Below are 16,272 nucleotides of genomic sequence, written 5' to 3' on the forward strand. Positions count from 1 at the left end.
ACACACACACACACACACACACACACACACACACACACACACACACATACACACACACACACTAAAGCAAAAGGAATGTCTAAAAAGTGCACATTTAAGAAGCAGAGGATGTGTATGGTTTCTAATGAATCCAAGAACTACCATTTTGATTGACTCCTTGATTAAGAGCAACAGTAATAAAAACTGCATGGTACTGGCATAAAAACAGAATGGTGGATCAATGGAACCAAACAGAAGACCCAGAAATAAACCCACATACTTATGGACACCTGATCTTTGACAAAGATGCCAAAAACATACAATGGAAAAAAGATAGCATCTTAAACAAATGGTGCTGGTCTAACTGGATGTCTACATGTAGAAAAATGCAAATAGATCCATACTTATCACCCTGCACAAAACTAAAGTCCAAGTGGATCAAAGACCTCAATATAAAACCAGACACATTAAATCGGTTAGAAGAAAATGTGGGGAAGACCCTAGAACTCATTGGTACAGGAGACAACTTCCTGAACAGAACACCAACAGCACAGGCTGTAAGAGCAACAATCAATAAATGGGACCTCATGAAACTGAAAAGTTCTGTAAAGCAAAGGACACCGTCATCAAAACAAAACAACTGCCTACAGATTGGGAAAGAATCTTCACCAACCCTTTTTCCGACAGAGGGCTAATATCCAGCATATATAAAGAACTAAAGAAGCTGAAAAGCAGCAAACCAAGTAATCCAATTAAAAAATGGGGAACAGAGCTAAAGAGAGAATTCTCTGTAAAGGAATATAGAATGGCAGAGAAACACTTAAAGAAATGCTCGACGTCATTAGCCATTAGGGAAATGCAAATCAAAAGAATGGCCAAGATGAAAAACTCAAGTGACAACACATGTTGGAGAGGCTGTGGAGAAAGGGGAACCCTCCTCCACTGCTGGTGGGAATGTAAACTTGTACAACCACTCTGGAAATCAATCAATTCTCAGACAACTAGGAATAGCGCTTCCTCAAGATCCAGCCATACCACTCCTAGGCATATATCCAAAAGAGGCTCAAGTACACAATAAGGACATTTGCTCAACCATGTTTGTAGCAGCTTTATTTGTAATAGCCAGAAGCTGGAAATGGCCCAGATGCCCCTCAACTGAAGAATGGATGCAGAAATTGTGGTACATCTACACAATGGAGTATCACTCAGCAATGAAAAATAAGGAAATCATGAAGTTTGCAGGTAAATGGTGGAACCTGGAAAGGATCATCCTGAGTGAGCTGTCCCAGAAGCAGAAAGACACACACAATATATACTCACTCATATAGACATGTAATATAGGATAAACCTACTAAAATCTGTACATCTAAAGAAACTAATCTGACTAAATGGGAAAGGCAAAGAGGAAGGACATCAGAAGAAGAAGAAAACAGGATACAAGCTAGAAACTTGCCACAGAGGGCCTCTGAAAGGCTCTGCCCTGCAGACTATCAAAGCAGATGCTGAGACTTATGGCCAACTGTTGGGCAGTATCCATGGAATCTTACGTAAGAAGTGGGAAATAGTAAGATCTGGAGAGAACAGGAACTCCACAAGGAGAGCAACAGAACCAGAAATTTGAACACAGGGGTCTTCCCAGAGACTCAAACTCCAACCAAGTACCATGAATGGAGATAATCTAGAACCCCTGCAAAGATGTAGCCCATGGCAGTTTAGTGTCCAAGTGGGTTCCATAGTAATGGGAAGAGGGACTGCCTCTGACATAATCTGATTGACTTGCTCTTTGATCACCTCCCCCTGAGGGGGGGGAGCAGCCTTACCAGGCCACAGAAGATGACAATGCAGCCACTCCTGATGAGATCTGATAGACTAAGATCAGAAGGAAGGAGAGGATGACCTCCCCTATCAGTGGACTTGAGGAGGGGCATGCATGAAGAAGGGGAAGGGAGGGTGGGAGAGGGAGGGGAGGAGGGAGGGGCTTATGGGGGGGATACAAAGTGAATAAAGTGTAATTAATAAAAAAATAAATAATATTTAAAATTAATATGAGAAGCATGTGCTTACAATGCAGGAAGCTGAGGCAGAAGATTCACAAGTTAAACATAAACCTAGGGAACATGGTGAGACACCACATCCAAAGAAAAATAAATTCATGATGTGAGGTAGCTCAGAAGTAAAACACTTTCCTAGTGTGCACTAAGCCAGATATTTGATTCTTCGTACAACAAATAATAATGAAATAAAATTTTACTGGGGTAAAAAAAAATAAATAAATAATAATAATAAATAAATAAATAAATAAATAAATAAATAAATAAATAAAGTTAAAAAAAGAGCTTAAGTATGATTTTGTCTAAAACCTAAAGACATATGTCTTTGGGCATTTTGCAAACAGTGAATGTAAAGGACAACCTTCTGGTTCTAAATCTCAAAGAAGAAATGAAAGATTGGCTGGTGGTTGACAGCTTTTTTCGTATTCACTTTTCTTTTACTTTGTTTTGTTCTGTTTATGTCAAGATCATTGAGAATCTTGGCTTCATGGTTAGAATTTCAACTTAAACATTTAGTACTTTGACAGTTAAAAGAATATTTAAACCTGAATGTTGATCATTGGTCATCTAAACTATAGCTGGCTATGGGCACAGAACAGTTTTGGCATTATGACAAGAACACTAGAGTTAGTATGAGAATTTCTAGCCTAGAACTCTAGTTGGCTGAAAAACCCTGGACCCCTTTCTCTGCATTTTTGTCTTCTCAAGTATAGATTATAGTTAACAATACTGACATATCACAATGTTCATGTAAGGACTTTGGAAACAAAATAAAATCAAACTGATTTTTATAGTTCCCAACACAATAGAGAAGAATTGCAGCATCATTTTTTTCTATGAATTTCCATATTTAAAGTATAGTTGCTCTGCTGTAATTCCAAATCCTGGGAACCTGAGATATTTTAGAGTCCAGTCTGCGCTACATGGTAAGACCCTGTCTCTCTCTCACACACAAAAGAAAACAGAGGGGCTCAGGTGCTGGCATATGCCACTGTTCCACATAGACTCAGGTAGCACTTTTTGAGTAGCTTCATCTTTACTGCAATAGCTCACTTAGGATGATCTTTTCTAGTTCCCACCATTTGCCTACAAATTACAAGAAATGGGACAGGAGCCTACCATAGAGGGCCTCTGAAAGACTCTTCCTAGCAGTGTATCAAAGCAGATGCTGAGACTCATAACCAAACGTTGGGCAGAGTGCAGAGAGAGAATCATATGAAAGAAGGGGGAGTTAGTAAGATCTAGAGAGGACACGAGCTCCACAAGGACAAAATATATCTGGACACAGGGGTCTTTTCTGAGACTGATTCTCCAACCAAGGACTATGTATGGATATAACCTAGAACCCCTGCTCAGACATAGCTCGTGGCAGCTCAGTTTCCAAGTAGTAAGGGGAACAGGGACTGTCTCTGACAAAAACTCAATGGTAGGCTCTTTGATTCTCCTCCCCCACGCTCAAGGGAGGAGCAGCCTTGCTAGGCCCCAGAGGGGGACATTGAAGCCAGTCCTGATGAGACCTGATAAGCTAGGGTCAGATGGAAGGGGAGGAGGACCTCTCCTATCAGTGGACTTGGAGAGGGGCAGGGAGGAGATGAGGGAGAGAGGGTGGGATCTGGAGGGAATGAGGGAGGGGACTACAGCTGGAATACAAAGTAAATAAACTGTAATTAATATAAAAAAATAAAAATTTAATTAAAAAAAGAAAAGCTGAGACTGAAAAAAAAAATAAACACAATTATCTGAACCAAGGCTACTAAGGTGACCTCATTTGGTTGGATGTTGAATAGATTTTTAAATCCAGGTAACTCCAGTCCTTAAAAGGCAATTGCATTAAAGAAGTCCCCAAAAATAAGGTTTTGTTGTATTTAATTTTGAGAGGCTTGTGATTGACAGCTCGCTCACCAAAAGGTCATTTTTTTAAACAAGGATATTCTTCACACAGATGTATGGTTTTGATTCCTTTTTAATAACTACGTAAGAAATATCTGTATGTTAAAAAGATGCTTTTTTCTATCCTGGGCCAAACAGAAGTGTTCCATTGCAGAAAAATGTCTGGAAAAGCAGAACTGCATATGAGAGGGTCAGACCTCACAGATAGTTTAGAAGCCTCTAGAAATGGCCTTGGATCACCAAATGGGCTGATGAAAGGACAAGGTGAGGTAAATGATGGCTCTAGGGGAAAATTATATGGGAGAAACAGAGAAGTCCACAGAGCAGACCTTGCCCATGAACCAAGACCTGGCCTTGAACCATGAAGCAGGCGACCATTATTTTGGTCACTTAAGTCCAATAAGGAAAAACAAAAAAACAAAAAAACAAAAAAAACTTCTACAGTATCAGTTATTTTTATTTCAGAGGAAAAACAGAATCCTTAATGAACTATTATTACCTGAAAATAGCATGCAAATGCATCTTCCTTTATTATCTAGATTGCATCAACGGACAACATGAGTTTTGGAAATGAGTAGGAAGCATTGCTCAGCTGTCTGGCAGCAAGATGGCCCCAGAACAGTAATGTTATCAGGTCTAAGCTTCAGTGCAGTGGGAGCTGAGTTCCTTGCTGAGCTCTCGGGACATGCTGGATATGCCCTTCATTGCTGTTGCTCCCCCAACCACCCTTCCTCTGTCGCCCATCTTTTGGTATACCAGGGTGATTCTCGGCAACCTTTCTATTGGCTATATCCCGTAGCACTCTGAGTTGTACACAGAACCACTTAACTGCATTATAGTCATTCACACTTAATTATAGGGCCCCGTTCTACCACTGACTGTGATCTGTGCAGGCTACATCTCGGGCTCCTGTAATTAGAGATAATAGTACACACCGAAAAGATTAAATAAGATCATATGCTTGCACACAGGAACTGGCACATGGCACCGCTCAGCAAGTGGCCCCTGTTGCTGAAAGCCTTGATCACAGACCTTTGTCATGTGTGCTGTTTACTAATAAAAAACTCAACGACTGGGTTTTGTGGACCCTTGTCATATTTTAAACCTATTTGTTCTATAAAAGCTTAGGAACATGGAGGAAAGCATTAGGCTTTGGTAATAAATACAAAAAGCAACTTAATTTTTTTTTTTTTAATAACAGGGGCCTTGCTAGTCTTCTAGAAGGAAAGGTTTAAAGATAGGTAATCCAGGATAACTGTGGCAGCTTTATGACCTTGTCAAGTCCAAAATAGCCACTCCTGCCTTCTGTAAGGCAACTTAATTCAGAGGAGAACAGCTGGACACAAAAAGGCCAAGCAAAAAGGGATTTTTCTTTCAGTCTCAAGAGCTTGAAGTATAGATGTGCTCACGCGTAGCTTCATCAGAGAGTGGAAAGTGTGGGTTTATCTATAGGTGGGGAGGACGTAAAGAATAGGGACTGGAGAGGGTACCACTCCGTGTCATGCGTCCCTAAAACCTTCCTGGTGGCTTGTGTCTGGGCTTTTCCTTCTCATCCTTTCCCAAGGTACACAGGGCTCCTTTGCTGCCCCCTGAAAGTTAAGATGAACCAGAAATGTAAGTAAAAAAGCAAAAATTGTTGTTCTCTGTGTAGCCCTGGCTATCCTGGGCTGGCCTCAAACTCACAGAGCTCCTCCTGCTTCTGCCTCCCTGAGAGCTGAGATTAAAGGTGTCTTTTTCTTTTTCTTTTTTTTTTTTTTTTCATTTTATGCAAGCACAGGATCCCCAATCCTCATTTTATGATTTTTTTTTTTTTGTCCTTAAAATTTGAGACAAGGTCTCACTCACTTTTCCAGGTTGGCCTTGAACATCCTCTGTGGCCCACGCACAGTCCCCGGTGGCTAGAATTATAGACACAGTCCACAGTTCTGAATTCTAGAGTATTCTAAATATGAAAATCAGAGTGATGATCATTGGCCTTCTTGAGCATGAAAATTCATTTAAAAAATTATATGGGTCCCACATAGAAGACCAATTATATATTCAGTAACTTACCAGATGACAGAAGACATGATGAATGGTGATTTGCATTTAACTAATCAAAATATTTGGACACTGAGTACAGCACTTTTTGCTGTAACTCAGTGTTTCCCACCCTCTCCAAGCCTGTTCATTTAGAACAGAGGTCCTCAATCTTCCAAATTCTGCGACCCTTTAATATACCTCATGTTGTGGAAATCCCAACCATAAAATTATTTTCGTTGCTACTTCGTAACTGTAACTTTGCTACTGTTATGGAACATAGTTTCCGATGGTCTTAGGCTACTCCCATGAAAAGGTCATTTGACCCCCAAATGGGTCTCCACCCACAGGTTGAGAACACACATTTAGAAGTTGTAGCCAGGGTCTGGGTACTATGCTGGGATGGGTAAGATCTGGAGAGATTCCCCAACTACCATAGTGTCAACTTTTTACAGAGTGCTAGGTACAAAAACAAAAACAAAACAGCAAATAAAAACCAGGAATTGCCTCTTCGTGACATCTTTCGGACTAACCCCAATAGAGACAGAACCTCTTCCTGGAAGGTGTGGCGCTCTCATGCTTTGACAGCAAGAAAACGTTCTTCAGAAGGCCTCGTTAAGGAGGTACGCATCAGATCCAGCTTCTAGTCTGTAACCTTTTCGTCTCTGTTGGTGACTGGCCATGGATACCATGTAAAAGCACCCAAAGGCTCTACCCTAGAACCCCTGGGGTATGTCTAGGAAAAGCAGGCAAGGGAACCTTAGTGTCTCTCTGGATACTTAGTTTCTATCTTGTTGTAGCTCCACTGCAGGCATTGTTCTTTCAATTTTCTGTCTTCTCTCACCCATGCCTCATTCATTCTTCTAAATCTGGGTATCTGCTGCCTCTGTGGGCTCTGCTAAGGAAAGGGGAGAGTTTAGAAATAATAATAGCTTACATGATTTATAGTAATTTATAATTTATAGAACATTATCTTAGTTTTCACACTAACCTTTTAAGCTTGAACTAACCCCCACTTTTCGGAGACAGACATAATGGCTTGGTCCACGTGTCTAATGAGTGCCACAGCTGGGACTCAGCCTGCGGCTAAATCACTGCTCCACACTTGTCCTCTGAGCCACCACTCAGCCTTAATGTGCTCTCTCCAGGTATATTTTATGTCAAACTAGCTAGATTGAAAGACAATGACAGCCAAATGCCAAGTGGATTATGATACTTGGAGGAAAATAGGGAGATCTGGGGGCCTAGCAAGAAGCCAAAGATGGGATGCAATAGGAAAAGGGGTCATTGACATCAAACTGGGCGGGAAATCTGTGCAAAGATCTGGTAGGTGTTATTAATACTCCAGTAGATGGTAAGAGAAATTGCAACACGCAGAAGCTGTTTGTTTCAAAAGCTAGCAGTAGTAGCATGAATAAAATATGGCATATATGAGATTTATGTCTTTTAAATGAGCACAAGTGTGGCTTTTAGACATTGAATTTTAAGTTCAATGTTACAGGAATAGCTATTTATGTGATTTAATTGTTTTGCAAATAAACTATATAATAAGCTATAATAAATAATATATTTACTATATATGCTAAATATTGTACTAATTAATATGTACTGTAAGCAGGATATATACGATATGTTGTTTTATAGCACACTAACTAAAAATCAGAGATCTAGTACCCAATAGTTATCTGCTTATGCCACATAGGTGGAATATTACGTTCTCCTATTGTCTCACAATCTGCTCTATCACCTTGTTAATTCACATGAATATAATCTTGAATAGAATTGATATTTTTCCTTTGGCTCCCATTCATGCTTTTCTGTAAAAGGGGATGACTCTGTTTGTAAGCCAAAAACTGAAATAGGGGTCTGGTCAGGAGTCAGACATATTTAAGCAAGGATGTTTCTCAGTGCAGTGTGTATGTTGTCAGTGGTTGGATGGGTATCAGTCCTGATGGGCTTGATGTGATCCTGTGACATAAAAGCTCACTTCATTTTATTCTGGCAAAACCATGGGGGAATAAGGCTGTCCCTTGAGTTCTCATATGACCCACACCTGCTGACTGTTTTTGGTTTGGGATATTTTTTAGTTGAAAAGATGATTCATATACTATACCCTTTATTCAACTGAAAGTATAAAATTCTTTTTTTTTAATTCACAAGTTTGTAATCAATCACCAGTGTACAATTCCAGAACATTTTTTTTTTTTTTTGTCCTCTAAGAAGCCCCATTTCCATTAGTAGCATCTTCCTTTCCCCTGGCTTTTTAAAAAAGCACAGGTTATTTTTTTTCTAAGAGCCTGACTCTTGTTCACATTTCATAGAGGTAGAGTAACACATCTTCAGTGTCTGGGTCCTTGCATTTAGCGTGTTTCCTGTTTCATCCATTCTCTAGTGGAAACCGCTTCTTCAGTCCCTTGTATTCCTGAGCGATACGTTGTTTGGATATGTCAAACTACACAACCATTTATTGTTCGGGGCGTTTTTGGATTAGTTCCATTGTTTTTCACTATTGCAAATTGTTGTAGAAGTTTTGGGTTATGATATGTAAACATGCTTTTTGTTTTGATTTCCCCTAACTTCCTTTCTCTCCTACCCGGTGTTGGGAGGGATTGGAGCAGAGAAGGGAGAAAGAGACATAAGAAATGTAAATAAAATACTTAAAAGTTAACCTAGAAACAACACTGATGTCCCTCAATGGAGGAATGGATACAGAAATTGTGGTACATTTACACAATGGAATACTACTCAGCAATGCAATTAAAAACAAGGAAATCATGAAATTTGCAGGCAAATGGTGGGAACTAGAAAAGATCATCCTTAGTAAAGTATCCCAGAAGCGGAAAGACACACAGGGTATATACTCATTTGTAAATGGATATTAGACATATAATATAGGATAAACATACTAAAATCTGTACACATAAAGAAGCTAAGCAAGAAGGAGGACCCTGGGTAAGATGATCAATCCTCACTCAGAAAGACAAACGGATGAACACTGGAAGAAGGAGAAAACAGGAAACAGGATAGGAGCCTACCACAGAAGGCCTTTGAATGACTCTACCCAGCAGTGTATCAAAGCAGATGCTGAGACTCATAACCAAACTTTGGGCAGAGTGCAGAGAATCTTATGAAACAAGGGGGAAATATTAAGACCTGGAGAGGACAGGAGCTCCAGAAGAAGAGCAACAGAATCAAAATATCTGGGCACAGGGGTTTTTCTGAGACTGATACTCTAAACAAGGACCATGTATGGAGATAACCTAGAACTCCTGCTCAGATGGAGCCCATGGCAGCTCAGTATCTAAGTGGGTTCCCTAGTAAGGGGAACAGGGACTGTCTCTGACATGAACTCAGTGGCAAGCTTTTTGATCACCTCTCCCTGAAGGTGGGGGCAGCCTTACCAGGCCACAGAGGAGGACAATGCAACCAGTCCCGATGAGATTTGATAGGCTAGGGTCAGATGGAAGGGGAGGAGGACCTACCTTATCAGTGGACTTGGTGAGGGGCATGGGAGGAGATAAGCATTGGGAGGGAATGTGGGAGGGGACTACAGCTGGGATACAAAGCAAATAAACTGTAATTAATATAAAAAAATAAAAATTTAATAAAAAAGAGAAAACAAACAAAAAACCCACCAACCAAACAAACAAAAAGTAACAGCACACAATGTTGCTATGACTATTCATGTGTAGGTTTGTTATTATCAAGATGATATTCAAGAATACACAAAGGAGGCTCTTCTGTGAAGGTTACTCTGCTGCAGTGATTCCCTCAAAGGCTGCCTTGGTTGCCCTAAGGTATTGTGAGAAAAACTTATTGGACTTGCAAGATGTCATGGATCGGGCAGGCCCCCACCAAGCACCACTCCTCTGTCACTTTATCTCCCGGGTACCCGTCTAGTCTCTCAGTGACTCATGATGAGCAGGATGGCTGCGTGCTCAGAAAAGTGATGGCTTTGTTGGAGACGTCTGCCTCTGCTGCTTAGCACCTTGGACAAGTTAAACTGTCCCTGAACTTCACGTGATTTACCCGAGTGTTGGTGATAATAATAGCCACCTGACAAAGTTCATTCCTTTGGTGGTGAGAGATAATGCCCACGACATACATGCTCTCAAACGAGGGGATCAACTGACACATTTTTATACATTGCTAATTGATCTGTGGGCTATGACAGCTGAATAAATTAAGGGCACAGATCACGGGCAGTGTGGCACACAGCTCTTTCGATGACTTTGCTTCTTTGGAAAGGCTTGATCATTTCATTCAGAAGCACTGGTTGATTGTCCAGGGGTGCCAGAACAAGACACCACATGGAGACGTGGTGAGCTAGACAGTGAAATGTATCTTCTGGCAATCTAGAGGCTGAGTGTCCAGGGTCAGGGTGTCAGTGTGTTCAGGTTCAGTTGAGTTTTTCTTCCTTGGCTTACATGTGAAAGCCCTCCTGTTCCAAAGGCCTCATTTAATCCCCCCTCTTGCAAGTCACTATCTCCAAATAGTGGGATAGTCTGATGATGTACTTTAAGTTCAACATGTGAATTTGGGGGCCAGGACACAGTCTAGGAAATAGCTGGGCAGCATTGGCATTATCCTATACTGAGAACAAAAGAGGAAGCTTATGCCCTGTTCCCTGACGCTCAGCTTCTTAGAAGAGAAAGCTAATCAACAGATAGTTATACAATGTCTTTTCTCCAGCTACCCTGTTTCCGGACTCACAATTGAACTTGCAGTTTTTGCAAATGTATTATTAAATATACATTCAATGTGTCAACAACTTCAGAATCATAGTCCCTGTCGTTTTTGTCAGCTAAAAGGAAAAAGAAAAATCATCAGATTCCATTTAGAAACAGTAAATAGTAAGCTAGAAGTCCCTAAAGGTAAGGCCAAATTGAGGCAAAATTAATGAATAATTTAGATACAGGTGTCTTATTTATTTGTTTGTGTGTATGTGTGTGTGTATGCATACATGCACGTGTGAATTCATCCTCGTTATAAACGTCATAGCCTGCATGTGGAAGTTGGAGGACAAGCCTCTTGTTCTCTTCTTCAGCCATGTAGATCCTGAGGGATGGGCTTAGATCATCAGGAGAGGGGTAAACACCTTCACCCACTGAGCCATCTCAATAAGCCTCTGCTTGGTTTGCAGGTTCTCTTTACTCCATTTTCCTACCAAAGCTTGTTAACCTCCAAAGGCAGCCAGCAAGGGGCCATTCCACACTCACTGGATATTCCTTTGCCTGTGTTCACATCTCTTCCAACCCTTCCCTATCCCGCCTCCCTTTCTTGTTTTGCTCTGTCTTTCAAAGTGATAAAATAAAGATATGAAGTTAAGAATTATGGAGTACTGGATTCGACACTCCACATGTGTTCTCATGTGATTCTCGCAACTTGACTTTGCTTCATTTGTACACGAGGGACCTGAGCTAATAAACCACCCACAGTGACTCCAAACTTAGACTCGCAGTGGCCATGATTGTTGCTGTTACTCTTTGTCTTGCACCTGTCTCCCTAGATTCAGTGCATGAGGGGAAAGTTGGGTGTCTGTGACCTATTGTAGGTGTAGTCTCAGGAGCAGGAAGTGAAGGATGGGGAGGCAGAAGAAGATGAGCAAGGACATATCCTGTGCCAACAGAGCTTCAGCCAGATCTCATAGTAAACTCCAATGTACACACTCTCCTCACAGAATCACCTCTGCTTTGAGATGACTGGCATTTTGGTCTTGAGTCCGTCATTTCCAGGTTACGTGGGTGTGTCCTTATGGCTATGACAATACCAATGGAAGTATTTTCATGACAATACTGACAGAGGTATGGGACTTTCAGAATCTCTAAGTTAGGCTATAGCTGATAATGTGCTGCTAAGCAGCATTTAAGGTTCAACAAGGTATTTTTTGTGGGCATTATTCATTTGATCAGTATCAGCACAGTAATCTTTTGAAGTAGGTGACAAGTTTTGTTAACGCTGTTTGAGGGGGTAAGCTAAGGGATATGACTGCAGAACTTGAATGTGAGAACTTGGACCTAGAATTTACTTCTTAGTTAAGACTGAATGGTCCTTCAAGCTCAGTATGTCATCTGGTGGGATGGATTCCACAGAAGACACAATTACCCACCTGGAATGACTAGTTGTCCACATTTACCTGGGACTTTTCTGGTTTTAGAGCTGTAAATCCTTCTCTCAAGGTAAGCTAGGACCAACTAGGCACAGTGCCTAGGGTTTGCAGTGCTTCTAAGACTCATCAAAGTGTTCTCATTTTGACTTCTTTAAACAACAGGAGAAAGATGCAAGCGTAAGTGATGAACACAAACACTCCTAACTGTGTTCGTGCCGCCATAGCCTTAATGACTATTAAGGATACGTTTTCATTTCTTTCTTTCTTTCTTACTTGTGTCTGTGAATGCAAGTGTCCCTGTGTGGAGGCCAGAAGACAACTTGTGGGAGAAAGTTCTCTCTTTCTACCCATTTTGACTGTAGATTATGTAGATTGAGTCATCAGGCTTGATGGCAATTGCCTTTACCTGCGGAGCTATTATGTTGACCCCCATCCAATATAATTTTTAATGCACATGCGTATGTAAGAAGGGGCTATGAGTAGCTATAAGTACCGCAGATGCATAACCCTCTTCTGGGGAACAGCATCAGCCCTAGAAGAACAGGGGATGGCATCACATTAACCCTTCCATACTGTAATAGTCGAGGCTGGTCATGGCTAAGGCCTTGGAGCTTTCCCATGGGATGGCTGTGTGAAATCGCCAGTGTTTCCCAGATCTGGTGTTTCTGGCCATCTTGTTGCTTTCTGTCTCACGACACATTAGTTTGCCTGGGTTTATTACTTTGACTTCCCAGAAGGAGTCGGTAAGCCCATCTTAAAGCTCCCTTCCCTGTGACTTGAGTCACAGTGTCCCTTTCTGTCCATTCACCATGACCAAACACTTGTCTGACTCATTGTGCTGCCTCTGCTAGCTCAGGGCCAGACACAATGCAGGTTCTCAGTGCACATTTATTGGCTGAATAAATGAATCAGTTGAAAACTGAATTTAATTAGTTGTTTATTATATAGCCCTAGGGATATTAAATGTGCTGGACCTCATTTTTTTCCATATATAAAACAAATAAAATACATTCCTTGGAACAGATACGCCTCAGATTCTTAGACAGCACCTTATGTAACATTTGTTATACTTGTAGGCTTTGTCACTAGCCTTGAAAAATTTATGTTAGTAATTAAATTGTTCCTTGAAGGTTCTTAATATCATCACTATATTTCTCTCATCTCCTTTTTTTTTTTCAGATCCTCATTAGAATTCAGCATGTCAAATTTTTCCTCAAGGAAAAAGTCTCCTTCTGGAAATGGTAATGTAGAAAATGTTTACTCAAATTACAAAACAAAAACAAAAACAAAAACAAACAAACCCAATTCTTTAAAATATAAGAAAAACAACTCATAGATCATAAGTTTTTACTATAGGTATCTGTTGTTTGGAAACAATGGCCTTATTATAGTAGCTTTGCTTAAGATAGGAATCTTTTTTTAACAAAAAAAAAAAGTAAGAATGAAGGATCGGGATGTGATTAGATGTAGTTCTCATGTGTGAAATTCTTTAAAATGCTGAAATAAAAATTTTCAAATGCTATAGGTTCCACTTATGTCATTGTAATTAAAAAAATAAATCAATATAAATGTCTTTTTTTTTTTTTTTTGAGGACAATCTGTGCCCTGGTACCTGTGAGATCCATGAATTAAGTCACGTGTAATCAAATGTACCCGAATTTAATCTGTGTTTCAAAGACATATTCTTATGTCTTAGAGGCCAGCATAGTGGCCCCTAAGCCCAGCTGGGTTTAGTCTCAGCTTGATGATCCTGCATTCTCTCACCCTCAGACGGGGCCTCCTGAGCTGTACCGGCAGTTTCAGTTGGCACCTGAGCAGTTTTATTTGTTATCTTTGGTGATGGGGTGTGGGATTTGTTCTTTCTTGCTGGAGCACCCTGCTTCTAAATGCTACTAGACTTGCCAGTGCAGATGAGGCCAACAAGATGCGTCTCTGAAGACCTGGTTAACGCCCCATCCTTGGCTTCACTCCCCTACAGCTCCTTGTGTTTCTCTTGATAGATATGAAGAGCGCTCAGGGGGCTGCACTGAGACAACAGGGTTTTCATGACGTGAACAAGAGAAGGGTGTTCTTACAGGATAACAGCTGGATAAAGAAACGCCCTGAGGAAGAAAAGTAAGTGTGAGGTGGGGAGGATGGATGGATAGATGGACGAAAGGTGGCTGTTTGGAAGATCTGGCCACCTAAAAAGCAGGCCTTTCCTGCTAAAGCTCATGGCTACATAGCCTAATTTTTGTAAGCACAACTCAGTTGTACCACATTCTTTTTTCTTTATTATTATTATTATCATTATTTACTACAATTTATTCACTTTGTGTCCCGACTGCACTTTTAGAAACAAACATTTATATGCAAAAGAATTGAGCTGTTACAGGGCAGACTATGACTGTCAACTAAGCCAGGTGTTCTGCTTCCTTTGTAAGCTGAAAAGAAAGCAGGGTATCTCAGTTTCCCAAAAGACAGCCGTTAATCCCCTCTGTGATATATTGTTCATGCCAGGAATTTCCCAAGTTTACAAATAATTAAATTTAATAATAATTAAAATGTCTAGATGCATGAGAAAAATCCATAAACTCCCAACCATTTTAGTCCAGTTTGACCATCTACTTCTAGGTAGCTGGAAGATTGTGACCTTATTTAAGGGGAAAAACTTAACTGCTAGGCAAAGTTTCACTGGCTTTGAGCATTGCTTCTGCTAGCTGCACAGTCAAAGAACTAAAACTATGACCATAGGCCTCCAACCTATTCACAACATAGTTTTATGATATTCATCTAGCCTGGTTCCATCTTTGTTATCAATCAGTTATGTATTATAAATAATGCATACTTATGGATTCATTTTCTAATTTCTTTATGTGTTAAATTTGATGTTGGGTATCTGGTTGATGAAGTATCACTAATTCTTATAAACATATAAGGTAAGTATTATAATCTCATTTTACAGGAGAGAAATATACAGCTCTGAGAAGCTATATAATTTGTTCAAATGGCATACAGCTATTATGTGGTTGAACTGATATTTTAACATGATCTATCGTCTTTCCATTATACCAGTTTTTTTAATTTTAACTACAGGCAATTTACCCAGAGGATATTTGACAATGTTGGGAGATATTTTTGGTCATGAAATCAGGGAATAACACCCAATGCTTAGTGAGTAGAGGTCCAAAGTACTGATAAATATCCTGAAGTATGCAGGAGAGACCTCACAGCAGAGAAGCAGAGAACTTTCACACACACACACACACACACACACACACACACACACACACACACACACACGGTTAACAGTCCTATGCTGAGGAACTGCATCTTGGGATACTGATTCTAAACTTCCACGTACTACCCCGGCATGCTTATTTGAGGAACGCACTCATCACCGGTAAAAGTATCTGTTAACTTCTGTTATTGTGACTTGTTTATTTAAGGACTTATGGGGATGTGCAGAGACTTGGTCTCCGTTAGATTGGGCTCTATTGGACTCTCCCTCCCACAAATCCTCACTTAAAAAAAAAAAAAAAGCTCTTCTTTTCCTTTACAACTGTAGACAATAAAATTTGGCTTCCAAGTCTTTATCCAGATGGGTAAAGGGTAGAAATGCCTATGATAAGTCACGGTTGACAGGAATGTGGGTCCTATGCCAAGCAAGCCTCCCTAAGCAGGCCTAGGGAAGCCGGCTTGGATGGCATGGCAGCTGCTTGGTGAAAGAGAACTTGGCTCAGGTGCTTTTCCAGCTCCCACTGGCCCAGTTCCAGGCTGTGCATTACCATTTGTTTTCAGGTAAGAGCGTGCCTGGTGCCTGGTGCCAGCTGTGCCCTCTTAAGTTTTAAAGAATGATATGGTGGGGGGGATGGAAACGTTCTCTTGGTGGCCCTCTGAATTTGTAGGTTTGCTGGATTGTTTCAGTGTCTCCGCCCATCTTTCTTTTTTTTAATTATCTGCCATAGTTTCTTTTATAGCTTTATTAAACATAGTTCCAAAATGTTGAGTAATTTAGTGGAGCCTAACCAGAGAAAATGTGGTTTGGGGATTGGCAGGGAGAAGTTCAGGTATGCACCCTCTGCTGGGTTTCAAGGACGCTTCCTAAATGGTTCCTTCGCTTTCATGCCCACTCCCCAAAGTAAGACTGACATGGCTTTGGCAAGTTATCACAGGGTTGACTGGTAAAGAGAGCAGAGGACAGGAGACAAAGGCTTGGGTCCTCAGCAATCTCTGTCACTTGCT

General features: G+C 40.7%; 1 protein-coding gene across 1 annotated transcript in view; it reads left to right on the forward strand.

Annotated features, from left to right (window-relative positions):
- The window catches only part of Scel (sciellin), a 101,823-nt gene that overhangs the window by 5,812 nt on the left and 79,739 nt on the right, over positions 1–16,272 (forward strand). Inside the window, exons 2-3 of the mRNA XM_055609796.1 lie at positions 13,228–13,289; positions 14,049–14,163. Coding sequence (XP_055465771.1) covers positions 13,247–13,289; positions 14,049–14,163 — 158 coding nt within the window. The 5' untranslated portion in view covers positions 13,228–13,246. The remainder of the gene's footprint in view (positions 1–13,227; positions 13,290–14,048; positions 14,164–16,272) is intronic.

The sequence above is a fragment of the Psammomys obesus genome, unplaced genomic scaffold (assembly GCF_907164565.1).
Source record: "Psammomys obesus unplaced genomic scaffold, mPsaObe1.curated_primary_1811, whole genome shotgun sequence".
NCBI lineage: Eukaryota > Metazoa > Chordata > Mammalia > Rodentia > Muridae > Psammomys > Psammomys obesus.